Source organism: Polyodon spathula, chromosome 1, assembly GCF_017654505.1.
Source record: "Polyodon spathula isolate WHYD16114869_AA chromosome 1, ASM1765450v1, whole genome shotgun sequence".
NCBI lineage: Eukaryota > Metazoa > Chordata > Actinopteri > Acipenseriformes > Polyodontidae > Polyodon > Polyodon spathula.
This window is the reverse complement of record NC_054534.1, coordinates 76,653,585-76,669,606: the sequence shown is the minus strand read 5'-3', so window position 1 is coordinate 76,669,606 and position 16,022 is coordinate 76,653,585. Positions and strand designations below refer to the sequence as shown.

The 16,022-nt window shown below is 36.5% G+C and overlaps 1 protein-coding gene across 11 annotated transcripts in view; it reads right to left on the bottom strand.

Annotated features, from left to right (window-relative positions):
* The window catches only part of LOC121322510 (ankyrin-2-like), a 227,241-nt gene that overhangs the window by 122,745 nt on the left and 88,474 nt on the right, over positions 1–16,022 (bottom strand). For 2 of the 11 annotated variants that reach the window (XM_041262622.1, XM_041262689.1), the window contains exon 1: positions 15,117–15,835. The exons of the other annotated variants lie outside the window; for them this stretch is intronic. In XM_041262622.1, the coding sequence (XP_041118556.1) occupies positions 15,117–15,239 (123 nt within the window). In that variant the 5' untranslated portion in view covers positions 15,240–15,835. Of the gene's footprint in view, positions 1–15,116; positions 15,836–16,022 lie in introns of those variants that run through there. 11 annotated transcript variants of the gene reach the window in all.

Genomic DNA, 16,022 nt, shown 5'->3' with positions numbered 1-16,022 from the left:
GGCATCCGACGTATACCATCAAAGTATGGAAATGCAATTACAGGTGAGGGGTGGGGAGATGCAGTTAATGTTTTCCTAAAATCAGTCCAGTGATACAATCAACCAATCAAAGCCCTGTATTTTCTCTGCAGCAGTCCAATCATAAGTTAGCTGAGGCGGGACAAACAGTTCTGTTAACTGTAATTTCTTGTCGTTTTTATGCTGCTGAATGTCGATGTTGCTAATTGTACAGAGACATTCATTTATTGTTTATTGTTCATTTATTGAGAAATCATAGTAGGCTACCATTAACATTTTAGGAGAGGATTTAGAATTAATTATGATTCTTCCAAAAAAAATGGCATAACGAAAAAAATCCATTCCGGCAATACTCAAAACCTTACAAACTGGGCTTAATCATGATGTTCAAATAGGTGAGTAGAATGAATAGGATAACGCATTTCTGTGCATTGTGTATATAACAATGCTTCACTGATGTTTATTTTGCAGGTGAATGACCTCGTTACATTTACAAATCAGAGAGCGTGCTACCACAGTTAGACTTCGTCACAGCATGACTTATATATAAAAAAAAAAAAATCATTCAGAAAAAAAAACAGTATCCAAAGCCTTTTTTTTTTAATTTTACTTAAAAAACATACAGCTCTGTCGGATCAGCTGACCTTTAAAGAAACCTATATAGTATTTCCTTGTGATACAATACTGTCCGTATTCAGTAAAACAGTGGCGTTATCAGTACATTAATTTGAAAACTCGGCTCCTAGCTATGGAGCCAATTGTGTATTTGAATGGTCCGTATGTATGTGTGCACGATATATTGTGTGGTCTCATCTGCTGTCATATCGGTACATACTGTGGCGACACCAATGATAGCAGCTTGTCGCATTACTAATGACTGTCCATCATTCTGCATTCTCGCTTGGCTGTTGTGTGCAGTTGCTATACTGGCAGTGAATGCACAGACAGTTTTGCGAATTGCTCAAAAAACTGCTATATTCCAATGTCTCGCAACTGCTTTATGCCATTTTGGAATATCTCTCATTTTGTGCCAAAGCACAGTTTTTTTGCGAGGCACAAATTTAGCGAGGAGATTGCGCGAAGATCGAAGATCGGGCCCATACCGTACCAAACAAAAAACAGCAAAAAACTGAGAGCAGTCATTCAGCATATCTCCACTTGTATCACAATGTTTCTTTTTTCTAGATTGGAGAGCCAAAATGAATTTTAATTTATTAGTTAAGTTTAGTTTTATTAATTTTAACCAGGACAAAAAAACCCATTAAATCATGAAACCTTATGCTACAAACTATTACTTCTAATAATCTGAACAATGCCCAGAACACAAATGTCCATATAACAACTTGCTTTAAAAAAAAAAAAACATTGTACAATTTGCCTTTCATTAAAGCCATTACTTTAGATATCCCAGAGATGTTGTCATGACAACTGTGTATACAGCATCAGTGGCCTTTTTGTAAAGCTATTGTGGTAGTACCTTTCGGGTAGTGTGTGTTTCCATGTAGTTTTCTTTTAGCCAGAGAAACTCTCCTTCCAAATAATGATAACCTAATCAATATTAAAATACAGTACAGTATATTTAAATGGTTGTGCCTGAGTTCCAATTTGGCCTTGCTCGACTACTGATAGCGTACAGTTTTCTTAAACTGGGTTTCCACTAACTTTTTAGTTTGTGTTGAAGCACTGCAAGTGCAGCCTAAAATTAACTAAAAAAAAAAAAAAGCACAGGAAACAAAACCTCACACATAGTGTTATACAAATAAATAAATAAATAAATAAATTTAAAAAAAACAAGAAAGCGCTGTGTACTATGCTTGAATTATTTGCTAAACATTTTGACTGTATATTTATTATAATCCGATTGTACACAGACATATATAATATATACAAGTTTTCCTACAGAACCGTAGCTTCAGCCAATGTGATTCTTATGATAGAACTAATTCTTACCAGTAATGCTCTGGTTTTGAGTACAACACAATTAGTAAAAGAATAAAAATATTTTCCAAAGATGTCTTTTGGCATGCCTTTAATCTGTGATGAACCGCATGGCACAACATTAGTTCTCACAGCACATTATTCAGTAATTGAATTCCATTTTATTTGTCAGACAGTATGCAATTGAAGTTTGAGAGTTCATGACCATCCTTAATTTTTGGCACTTCAGCAAACAGAAAGAGAATATTCTCCTTCCTTTTTTAGCTCTGTATGTGCTGTACAGCATCTGCATACTGAAAGATGAACTCATTTAGGTGCCAATCATAGTCTGGAGAGAGTCAGCCTGTCACCAAGGACGGTAGAGGTCCAATTGCCATAACAAGGTACTGACAGCAAAACAAAATACCAAAATACCATAGCCAGCATTCTTTTCTTCTGTTATTGAAAAACATCCAATGTTAAAGTAATTTATAGTAATACAAAATATGCTAGCTTTGTTATACATAGGGTCCTTCTACTGCATTTTTACATGTTTTATATGCAGAATAATGAACTCACTTGCCATAATTTATATATTTCACTACAATTTACCTGAAAATAATAATGAGAAGAATAGTTTTGTTTCCCAAGAAACACATTTATTTTAAATAGTACCTTTAAAGTATATAATCAAGAAACTTTTTAATGATGATTGGATTTTTGGAGGTAGTTTCTTCAAAATAACCATGTTTAACAGGCACAAAAGCAATGGTTTTAAAGGTGTGTACAATTTTAGCCCCAAAAGAAAATGAGAATTCCATTACAATCCTATCACAGGGTTAATAAAGAATGCTCCTTCTGCACGACAAGGAGCAGGGTTTTATATCGTTTTATGATACATCCACAGACAGAGATTGCCTTGCCATGTCTGCATGCTTTGTGCATTTTCAATGCAAATGGAAAAGAAAACCTTGGCTAACTCTTTACTTTTATCATATGCTCCTCTTTTCCCTACTCATTTGTCTATTTAACGGTGCTGAGCCTCTTTGCCTTTCTATAGTAAAGAACAGTACCACAGATGTACGGTAAGAAAGTAATTGGTGTTTAGCTATTATTTTACATGTGTCTTGTGTTCTCCTTATAGAAAAAGTGCAGGTACACAACTGTAACATACTGACATAATTGTTATTGTCTGTTAATACACTCTATATTGTTAATATATTAAATCTGTTTGTACTTTGGCACAGCATGTTATTAGATCATAATCACCAAGATAAATCCCCCAAAGTTCTGTTTTGTCTAGTATATATTGTAATTTGAAACCTATAACTTTGGCGCAGTAGCAGAATCATGTTTGTTTGGTTTGGCTCACCGAGTGCAATTATAAGTACTGTAGTCAAACCAACTCATTGAATACGTTGCAGGTTACTGAAACATCAATGTTGCAGGCTAATATACCTGTACCTCAGCACAGCAGACTACAAAGACAGCCTCAGATAGCAATAAACTGTCATTGAACTGGTAAAAGCTGTTTATTGGTTTGCTAGGGTGGGATTTCAGTTACAACAATTAGAGAGTTTTGACGGGGAGTTTTGTTTGTTTGTTATTGTTTAATATTTGTAATTGATTACATGTTAAATTATCAACACATACTGAGTCATTTTGTTTTTTAATTCACATTTTTATTGGATTTTATTAATACAAAAGGATATCAAAAATAAAATAAAAAGCATATACATAAAATACAATAAGATAATAAATAAATATGAATAAATAAATAAATAAATAAATAAGAATACACGGAAGTCAAGGTGTATTTAATTACCAGGAGCTGAAGGTTGTCGTCCCACCCCTCCTCACCCCCACAGTGGAGACCATATACTCCAGAACGTATCTGATTTTTTCACGTAAATCATATGTTAGTTTTTCTAAATATTTAGAGAAAGAAATCCATAGTTTAAGTGAAGGACCTGTATCTGAATTCCACAATAAAAGGATGTTTTTTGGTTTTTTTTTGCTAAAAATGTCAAATAATTAAATCTAGGAAAGATATTCATCCTGATCACATTCATTTGACCCATAAGAGAGCTTGTTAGATGGGTCCAGATTGTTAAATCTTCTTTCATTTTTTTCACTAATGGGGAATATAGAGATACAGATATATAGATATAAAGATATTTAAAACCTGCTTGGGCCCATTGGAATGAAGATATTACCTTTAGATTTTCAAAAGGGGAGAAGTAAAAATGGCAGGCATTAGATGATGTTTATTTTATAGTCTGAAAAATGCTATACTGATCAACTGCACCAAGAACAACGGGAGTAGATTTTTCAGGGTTTGTAAAAAATAAAAGAATATCATCGGCATAAAAGGATATTTTATGTTAACTGTTACCTGCTAGAATACAATCAATTGAAGCAGAAGATCTAATTCTGTTGTCAAGGCAAAGACTGGGGACCCTTGTCATGTGCCACTACTAAGAGAAACATTTTGTGATAAAATACCATTTGTAAGTATTTGAGCCTGAGGGCAAGAGTACATTGATTTAATCAATTTTATAAAATTAGGTCCTATATTAACTCTCTCAAGCACTGAGAAAATAAATTTCTACTCCACCCTATCAAAGGCTTGTTCAGCATCTAGCAACACAATCACTGCAGAATTTTTATGCTTGTTTATAAGATCAATGATATTCAATAGCCGATGTATAATATCAGAGACATACCTCCCCTTAATAAAGCCAGTTGATGTGGCTTAATTACCTTTGGAAGAAGTGACTCTAATCTTCGGGCTAATAACTATGCAATAGTTATACTACGTCATTCTAAAGTCTTAAGCTCAGCAAAAAAAAAACACTATTCAGTGTCAGCTTGATAGTAGAACGACAAATTCCTGACCGAACATGTAAGAATGCTAAAACGAGGATGTAAAGATGTATTGTAGGGACTTGCACAGTCTTGTCAGTTTACTGGTTCATTTTCTTTGTTTAATAGTTTTCTTTATTTATGAGACATTATGGTGATTACTAATATAAAACTAAAAACCAGGTCACAATATCTGTTTTTGCTATTAATTAAAAGAAATACATGATTAATAGATAAGGAACGATATTATATTCTATTAAAAAGTATTCTGGAAGCAGGTGCATAATATATTGTTAAAATATGATAACTAAATAAAGGTATACACCCTACACATACACTATGCCCTTGGATTAAATAAAGAACAAAACTGATGAAGCATGTTGAATGTTTAACAGCACTGGAGGGCAAGCTGTCATCAATTAGTCATTTTTTAATTCTAAACAAACTTTACCTTTGTATACCGTGTCCAATACCCTGGGGTCACAGAGGAGGTAGCCGAGGTCACAAGAACCACAGCTAGCGAGGGGGGTTCCAGCATAATAACATCAGTACCCCAGGACTGAATGGTCTAATATCTGGAGGTTACAATTGCATTTAAACCCTTTCAAGCTCTGAGGATCATTTTTTAAAATACATTATTATGATATTTCAGCTGTAACCTTTAACCTACCCAGTGGTACTGTATACGTGTAAAGAAAAGAGTAAGATTGAAAATCATTTAGGAAATTTGAAAGGGACAGTGTTTCTCATGCTGAAACAAAATCAATATTATTCTGATGAACAAATGAAAACTAACTAACCAATAATGCATTCCATTTTATAACCTGTGCTGCAGCACATTTTTTGCCAAACAGCAGTATAGGTGTTCGCTCCATTTACTAGTATTAAAACTATCCACATACACCACACTTCAAACTTTTAGTAAGGTTTGAAATATCAGACGGGGTGTTTGGGTGTATTTGTTCTTGTTTTTGAAGAATGTTTTGTATTTTTGACGTCATTTTAACATGTGGTTGTCTTAAATTTTAACCAAGTGCACCAGTTCCGTTCTTGAGGTACCTTGTTTGAGTAGCAATAATCGATTACTATTTTATTATCAATCATTAGTATTCATCTTTAGTATTGATCATTTCAGATAGTTCATTAATTAATTATAAGTTTGTGTTACATTATGGCACTGTGGTACTGTAATTAACTCCCAGTATGTATTGGTTCATACCATTGTGATAAAAATAAATAAATAAATAAATAATTATACATTAAAAATGTTGCCTCTGCTGCATTATTCTACCAGTAACTCATCATTGTACTTGCCGTTATGTTAATATAGTATAGTCATTAGTACCTATAACATATTTTTGTATGGTTCTTGTAAGGTGTAATTTACAGTATTGGAGCAGCATCGTCTATGTCCAATGAGATATGCTTCTTTTTCAATATTTTGTTTCCTTAGTCCATAGTATCCTAACCTATCTGTTCGGTCTCTCAGTGATCACTAGCTGAGGGATTTGGGTTTGTGCTTCATCTTTTTTTTTTTTTAAGTTTGCAGTGGGTGTTCATCACACTATCTTAACATCTCCAAACCTGAGATTCAAATGGCTGTCTGCACTCAGCATTCAGGCATTCAGTTGTCCTCTGCAAAGGATCCCTCCTTTCATTATTTATGCATTTCATGCAGCAGTCCCAGCGTTCTGCACTACAAGAAAACAGCCCTTTAACATTGAATATATATAAAAGCAGTAAAATTCAGACTTTCTCACTAAAAATGTAAATCTGCAATACCCTCTTGTAAAATGAGCAAAGAGCTTAATAAGGGTTGTGCACACTATAGATTAACAGTCAAATAAAGCCACACCCAGGTGAAGCATATGAACAATCATTGTCTGACGTATTTTGAATCTGAATTGTAAAAGTGGCTCGCCCTTTTCAATCTGGTTGATTAAAAATGCAACTGAAAAATACAAACATTGCAACCATCTGTGCGTGCTGCTGAATAGCAATCTGTATTGCAGAGTGTTAAAAGGACATCTCCAGTACTGTGCAGTACCTATTACAGCCAAATAAATCCCCTGACATTTCATATTTATGCATGTATTAGAACTGTTTAAAAATAAATAAATAATATGTATATAGCAAAATAACCCCTTTTGGAAAATGGGACATTACACCTTTAAATATACATCAACTTGCTCAATTGTAAAAACAGGTGACTTTCAGTATTGGGTGTCTAATAGCTTTTTATTTCCCATTCTCTGTAGCCCAAAGATTGCAGCATAGCGCACACAGCAGCAGGTGCTGAACACAAGACCATTTCTACAACATGCTCCACGCAATCTGCGACAAAGCTAATAAAAACCTAAATATAAATTATAACACGCAATCTAAAAGCAGCAGAGTACATCTGATTTCATGCTCTGAAGCACTGGCTTTAAAGCATGAAAAAAGAACATAGTTGCAAGACTGCTAAACAAATCCATTGTGATCAGCAGTGGGGCATGCAACCATTGGATAGAGCGTGGTTGCTGGGCTGGTCAGGGAGGAGTTTGGGTGTACAAAGGGGACACAGCTATATGAGTACAGGACCTTACGCTTAAAGTACTAACGCTCCGGCGCGCTGTGTTTTGATATTGTTTTGTATTATAGATGAGTAGTGGCTTGGCAGCTGCAGCCCCAGAGCCAACACACACACCCTGGAGCACCACTACCCCTGCACAGCACAGACACGCACAATCAACCCCAGAGCACTTTCACGTGCACAAAGGTGGAATTGGTGGAGTTAGATTAATTGTGTGTTATTGTTTGGGACTGTAATCCTCTGTATTTCACTCCCACATACCATTACTGGTAGAGGGGGAAGACTGTAGGGGTTTAAAGAGATTTGCAGGTGGCTGCTAAAATTATAGTGCTTTATAATTTATAAATACTGTAGCTACTATAAAATCAAAAACACATCCTTTTGCAAAAAAAGAAATAACCGCTTTGCAAAGCACATAAAGATATTTTCTATCCTTAACACTTTTTGTTATTTTCATGTTTAGTGATAGGATAGCCGATTGCTTTAACTTAGAGTTTTCTGTACCTTAGCAGTAAGTAAAACGCAGTTATGCTAGTCTTAAATAGCATCTATCATGGTGTAACAGGGAGAGATCTGTGTTGACTCTGCTGGCGTGTTCACGGGCTGCAGGAAGAGGGCGGCAGTCGTCCAACAACCGCCTGTGAGTCATGGCAGTGACACGGGGAGGTGGGAAAGTGGGTGTGTAGACTTTCCCCCTCTCTGAATGGCTGAGAGGCGCGTCTTGGGAGATTGTTAGCCCTATAAATTAACGCTCTGTTGTTTCCTCAGATCTGCCCTTTTAAACGCGTAGAGTGCGTGGAAACGCTGGTCCACGACCGAACGGAGCGGAACGGAGGTTCAGAGCGAGACAGTGAGGGAGGGGAACCCTTGGGCAGATCCCTGAATAAGGATAGCTGAGCAGGCTAGGTAGCTGGCAGCGTAGGACGGGCAGCGGCGACCGGGATATTGCTGCAGAGTGCAGCACCTTTTCTTTGTAGTTTTGTTACTGTTTTTTTTTTCCTGTTTCTTTGTGCCTTGATTTTTGTAGTATTGTTTTGAAGCACCTGCGAGTGCGCCTGAACTGTTTACCCTTGCTTGGTATTCCCGTGGTTCTGTTTACCACAGTTGGTAAGCAGACCGCGGACCAACAGCGCCCTCTGCGGGCTAAAGAAACCCAACGCGCCCCTGAAATAAAACTGGACACCTGTGTGGTGTTTTCAATTACACCTGTCTGTCTCCTGGTCAGTGAATTACCCACACCCCTTCCACACATGGGTACTGACTAAGAACAAAAAAAAGGAATGGTGTACCTCAAAAAGTATTAAATTAGTATAGCTGGGAACTCGTGCCAGTGGTTGCCTAAATTATTGTGAAAAGTGTTCAAAATGACAGATACGGGGCTTATATGGGCTACTGGTTTACAGGATTCCCAATAACAAAAATATAACCACATACTACTGGTGAAAGCCTTGCACTGTCCCTGCGGAACTAGGATTCAGGCATTTATTATTATTATTATTATTATTATTATTATTATTATTATTATTATTATTATTACGGTAGCATATTGTAGATTTACTGCCAGCATTTGGAAAATATATCTTAAAGACTTCTTATAAACCCAGTTTAACAGAGCTGCATAATATCAGTAGCTGCACAAGGCCAAACCAGAACACTGACAGAAACTATACCCTCCCACATTTTAATGTTATTAGAAAATGTATCTAAAAAAACGACATTTAAACCCAAATTTCCCAAAAGGTAATACTAAAATAGTGTGACAAAAAGGTGAGACTTAAGCTCTGTCACACTGGCGCTCTTACCCGGGTCCCGACCTGGGTCAAAATCCTACGTAGTGTGACACCATGTAGCCGGGTCAGCCCGCGCTCAAAATGCATGATGGCCGCTTGTAATCGGAGGAATTAACAAACAGCCACTCCTGCATGAGGGTTTAACTTCAGCAAGGAACTTGAGAGCCATTTCTATTTATTCATGTTTTGTTGATTGAGACATACCCTGAGCCAGATTGCTGCAGTGATGGCGTGGAGCGATTAAAAAACATTTGCTCTAATCAACATCTAGGCCGACGATTCAATCCAGAGAAGCTTAAATGGAAGCATCCTTAACAAGCACAACTTTCGAACAATTTACGAGAGGTTGGCTGTGCAGAGAAGATTAAGAATAGATGAAAGTATGGTCATGTGAACGTTGCTGCTTCCAGGGCTTCCATTGTGTACTTGCTTCTGTCACCCTAGGTTGATAAGAACACTTAGGTCATGAGCCAGGTCATGAGCTGGGTAGACCATACCATTGAGAAAGGGGCTTCATTTATATTTTTACATGTAAACAAATCCTTTAACTTACATGGCTTCTCTGACTGTAGTTTTTCATATAGTTGACATAATCCGATCAGGTAACTTTACTAACAATTATTTTCAATATTTAAATGTAGACAATAGATAGTGAAAAGTTATACAGCCTACATAGGTAATGAAAACATGGGATATACTAGTTGATAATAATACAGTTAGTTTTTCCATACACTCAGTTGTGCCCCTATCATCAGAATGTCACAACAAGAGGCTTAGGCTGGAATTATGTATCCTTCTGGAGGTCAAAGTTTTCCACAAACCTTACAGTATATCACAGTTTACCTGTGTGACAATTACCTCTATGACTTACTTATAAGATGCAGAGTGAGAAAAACAGACAGACAGAAAACATCCTTTTAGTGGCTTATTTGCAATCTGTAACCTGTCTTTAAACTGGCAGATGATGGGAATTGGTGCAGTATCCCAATATGACAGCTTGGTATTCAAATAAAAGCATGTGTGCAGCTAAAACACACTGTGTACAGTACAAGTGGAAAAGCCGTAAGTCTAACTCTTCAGTACCTTTGTACCGTCCATTTAATGTAACAAGAGGCCTATAAAACCTTTAGTTGCGTGTGTCTACTGTAAGGACAGAAAAATGGGCAAAAAACAATTGTATCTAATTTTATTCTTTTTCGCAGCTGACCTTTTTTATGATTTATCCTGAAGTAACAATATTTACCAGATAACAGAGCACCAATAGTTAGTTGTTTTGGCTGAAGATAAAGATTATCTACATAATCCCTACCTCATAACTGCCTCTCAGGCTTATTACTTCATAGCAGCAATGCGCAAGATCTGCAGAAAGAAACAGCTTGCAGGGGTCAGTGATTATACTACATTGTGTTTTATATAATTATGATCATTATATAATAATTGCAATAGTCTCTGAACAGAACTTTCCAAAGATGAAGGCACATGGCCAGAAAATCCTTGTGCTGTTCGGCTCAACCTACATTTGTGAGCAAATCTTTTCTGTGATGATGTTCAATAAATCAAAGAACAGATCTTCGATCAGCAATGACCATCTTGCTGCAGTGCTCCGCATTGCAACAACAGAAATGACACCTGACTTCACCTCTCTTGTGACTGCACATCAGAGACTTTCTTTCTTCTTCCCACTGAGTGAGTTTCATTTATTGTATACTTATTCACTTCAGCGAACGTAAAAGTGAATGAAAGAAGATTTAATGTTAATAATATTAACATAAATTATAGCTACACTGGTGAAAAAAAGATTTTGACTAAAAAATGATTTCCTAAGACAAACTTTAAATGTATATGCAGTTAGCTAAGTGTTATTAAATGTAACTATTTTAAAGTGGACAGAACATAATGGGATAGTCGTCATAATACAAAAAAAGGTAGCTATAGTAATTTTAGGAATACAGTTACATTACAAAAAATATGCGGCCCTTGACAACTTATCAAAATTGGTGAAGTGCCCCCCCCCCCTCCATGTAAATTATTGCCCACCCCTGATCTATAAGGAAGTAGGTGTCAGTGAAGAAAGTACTGAGCCACATTCTGAGTAGTTCTGATTAAAATAAAATAAATAAATAAAATTAGTGCTGGTTATTTTAAGTGCTGCAAGACTTTATTCTCTCGTATGTGATTCTCGGACGCTATCTTTAAGGATTATAGAAACTCAGTACACTGCAGTAAGTAAGCAGTTTTGAAAAATATATATATATATATATATATATATATATATATATATATATATATATATAAAACTAGGTGTTGTTTTGCAAGCGGCGACTTTCTCTTTAACTCTTAAAACTCAGTCCCATCCATTTAAAACTCAGTCCCATCCATGCACATATTACTCAGGCACCACAAAAGCCACATACCATGGCTTGTTTAAAAGTACAGACTCTGGGCTTTCCAAAGACATATTCAGTCTGTGTATGCCATACGCAGCCTCTGTAAGCCTCTCGTCATGTATCAGAGTTAACAGCTTAGGCTTCAGTTGAGTCTATTGCTTCGTCATTGTAGCAGCTAGACTGAAAGGGGCGGTATCATTGTTCATTTCATATTGAGGTTTTTTGGAGGGGGGTTTTGAGCCATCTATGATTACAATTTATATAGCAGTGACCAAACATGATTATTTTGGAAAAACTTTTTTTTTCTCATATATTCTCATCTCTACCACATATAGTATGTCTGATCCTGTTGCGATATGAAAGGGAATTGTGTGGCCTTTCATTCAATATGTTACATGCTTGCAGTACAAGCTATCCATTAGCTAAACATGCATACATGAAAACCGTGAATCAGGCAGAAATAGGGCTAAGTGTAAAGAGTCAAAAAAAAAAAAATGAATACGGGGCACTGGTTAAAAAGAAAAACACCTTTTTCTTCTGCTGCAGCAAAAACTTCACGTCCGGCAATGGCAAAAGCAATGGAGAGTTGCAAAGTAATAGTCTTACCACTCATCTGTGATTTTATTAAAGAAAATTGTTTAATTTATAATTTGGTAAAACACCACAAAAATAATTAAAAATAAAAAAATAAGAGGGAAAATCATACAAAAAAAAAGTTTAAATGTTGTTTTTTAGGTATTAGGGTATACAGTGGCAACAGACGCCAATGGAAATGTTCTGATAGAAATATCATGACTCTCTGAGGCAAAGTGCCCCGCCCGTGTGTGTATTTTGTGTTGTAAGTTGTGTGTTAATGTTGGTGTATAGTCAATGGCACACAGTATATAAAAGGGTCTGTGTAACACAAGTGTTTAAAATGTACATTTGTAATTAGGCACGAGGACTGCCCACACTTCACGTGCAAGTAAAATGTAATAATATGTGAGCACGGGGAATTGCACTTTATTAATTCACAGGCAGTTGTACCGTGACTCCAATTGAATGATCAATTAGCAATCGAGTCTCGGTACAGCTGCATAAAAGCAGCATATTTTCACTCACTCGGGGTTGTGTGTTCGCTGAGTGCAGAACGGGATTGGAGACGGAGGTTATAATAATAATAGTTAAAATATCAGCTCACCGTGTTTGTCTGTGTAGTCCGTTTTGTTTGTCTTTAATTTGGCGAAAGTGCCGTGAACTGTGTTTTTGTTTGTTACAACCTTTTTTATTTACTGTTCTGTTCATTCATTAAATGATGAACAAAACCAATCGCTCAGCTCCACCCAACTCCTCTCTGTTGTTTATTTCCTGGTTCCTGTTTCTGGTCTGACGTCACCCACTACAGCCGTCTTTGTGACACTCTCCTTTTAAGATAAGTAGATTTAGGGGATGAATATATCATATATACTGATTTCAAGTGGAAGTACATATACAATATTGACATGCTTGCATTTCCAAGGATGCATATTTTCATTAAAAAAATAAATAAATAAACTTTTCTAGATTAATATATTATTGTCAGATTTCAGATAAACAAAAGAGGTATACTGTCTTCTGTACATATTTTCTAAAGCTTTGCTTAGAACGTTTAAAGATGCAGATCCTACAGTCATGTTCAGCTTTAGAGTGAAGTGTAATTCCTTGGGGTTGATTTACTACATTCTTCCATGGTTTAGCATTCTGAGCTCACTGCTTTATCAAAAATAAAAACAGTCCTTGTCAGTTGTCCGGTTTGTTTACATTCCCCCAAATAGCTGTAGGCATTTACAGCTATTAAAGCCCTTAGTAAACAACGAATTATAACATTTAACATAGAATATCTACATAAACACAATTTTAAGGTTACACATTAGCATGAACAGTATATACAATAAATACAAGCCATACATCTACAGCAATTATATAACAAAAAAGTATATCACTCTTTTACCACAAAAATCAATTTCTATTAAAACACTGGACTTTTGAGTTGGATCTGAATAATTAATCTCACTAATTGGATCAACTGAATCATAAACTTACTTAAAAACATTTGTTTCTATTAAAGTACTACATGGAGTGGAATTTAATAGAATGTCTGAGTACATATTTAAAGACATAGGTTTTTCAAACATGCACATATCTCCAATTGTCCAGTTTGTTGGAAATCAGACTGTATTTTGCTTGGAAGTAACCTTGGCATCCTAAAAAAAAATATGACTGAGTATAAAATGCAGTTGTTTACCAGTCTATCTATATTAAATCTATTCACACTGTTCCTATAATCAAAGTATAATTAAAAAAAAAAATGCAGTATTTAGTTATACTGGTGCCTGTGCAAAATTATTATTATTATTTTTTTAAAGCAAATACTGTACTATTTGGATGGATGAAAATAACTGTTTAAATAATTTCAGTCCAGTTAAATGTACAGTAAAACAAAACCAAAAAACTGTCAACAACATGTGTGTATGCAGGATGTGCATGGACCACTAAACTATGGAAGAATTACTCTAACTACATGTTTTTTATTGTAAAATTGAATGTGGTTGAGGGTCATTGTAGCAGCTTTAGTGTAAGTGCATCTTATTGTTGACTGGACTTCTCATATAGCAGTCTGCCAGGGCATTATTAAAGTAGTACCCATCATCTGAGCCATTAAATTAAGCCTTTTTGAATGCAGTTGTGTTCTGCAAGGGTTTAGAAATGCAAAGCCATAACCCCTAGTAATCCAAGGTAAACTGCACCATTATTATTATTATTATTATTTTTTTTTTTTACAGTAATATGCGTCACACAGGCAACACTGCAACAATTTGTATTTCACCAAAATAACTTACTACACCAAACACATACAGTTTACATGTGTACTCGTCTGTGGTTTGAATTATATGAATTACTGTATATGATACTTCACAGAAACACCTTTAGGTATGTTTGCATTTCATACATTGCATCTCATTGCAGGATCCATCATCTTTACTATTTACCATCTGTTGGGTTGTTTTTTAAGCTTTTGTTAACAGCATTTTCACTGAAAAGTCGACACCGAAAAGCACTGCCTGGAGGAAATGGATGGAATTGGTAATCTCCAATACAGATAGCAAGGGAATGACAGTAATGCTGTTTTTTCCCCATCCTTGACTTGCAAATCTGCAGTTGTTTCTATGTTATTCTCAAGCTTAAAGACACCACTTGCAGCATTTGAGGACAGGATAAGGGCAACATGTAAAAAATTTGTCTCAGCATTTGATAGTGCAGCACCAACTGATACATTTCACGGACCCAGCAGTTGCCTGGGTTAGGGGACAAGAAACACTGATGCCAGTGACCATCTTGGTGACCAGCCCCCCCCCCCCCTGTTGGCACGGGTAAATAGAGGACAGCGTAGGAGTCAAAATGTGCAGATGATTATAAGACAAATTATGTATGTTGATGAAGGTGCTGAATGATAATAAGGAATGGAAATGTTTCCAGTGCCGGTAGTACTGTTGCTGAAAGTGGTGATGATGGTGAAGAAAGATGTTTAGAAGGGGTTTCTCATACCTTGCGTTTCCGTTCAGCTCTCTCTCTGGAGCGCCTTCTCCTCTCCTTGGCTTTATCGTTTTTTAAATCTGGTGGCGGCTCAAGCTCCCTGGCTTTTTTAAGGTGAGCAGCAGCATGAGCCATGGTCCTGCAGCAGAGGACTACAGAACATTCACTTTACAAGCGGAACAATACAATCCAGGTGACTTCTGTCAAGGGCACTGGCCGGTAGCCAGGATTTTCACAGAACCAACAGTGGCGCTTTTCCCCCACAAACTCAGCAGACCAAATCTCTTGTAGAAGATCCCATCTCCTGTGAATGATGCACAAGAAAGGGGAGGGAGGGGTGTGGGGGCTGTTTAATGCCCACAAATGCAGGTGAAGTCGGTATACAGAAGACTGACTGATTCTCCTCACAACTGCAGAGACACCAGATGTTGAAGGGAAGCTTTAGGTTTGGGAGACAGCCATCCTTAAAACCACATGTCCCCCAGATTGAATAAAAAAAGACTTTTGGGAGTAGAGGGATCCTGTGTCCTCTGACTAGAGCAAGGAAGGAGCCACGCGCACAGAAAATACAGGGGGAGAGGGGGAGGAAAGGAAGCTCTCCAGCTGCACCTCAGCACAAGGAAAACAAGGAGAAAAATGGTGCAGTCTGACTTAATGACTTGCTGCTGCTGCTGCTCTGCCAGAACACATGAACATTTTTCCTCTTCTGTGAAAAAAAACAAACAAAAACGCTGCCCACTCATATAAGCTGGTAAGCAGAAGGTCCTTATTCCTAGATACCAGTTCCTAGCTTATTACACCTGAAAGCAGTAATTACATTTATTTAAGGCTGAATGCTTCTGGAATGCCTGCAACGTTTCAAATTTTCCTCTCTGTCTGCATTTGTGCGTGCGTGCATGTGTGTGTGTGTTTTTTTTT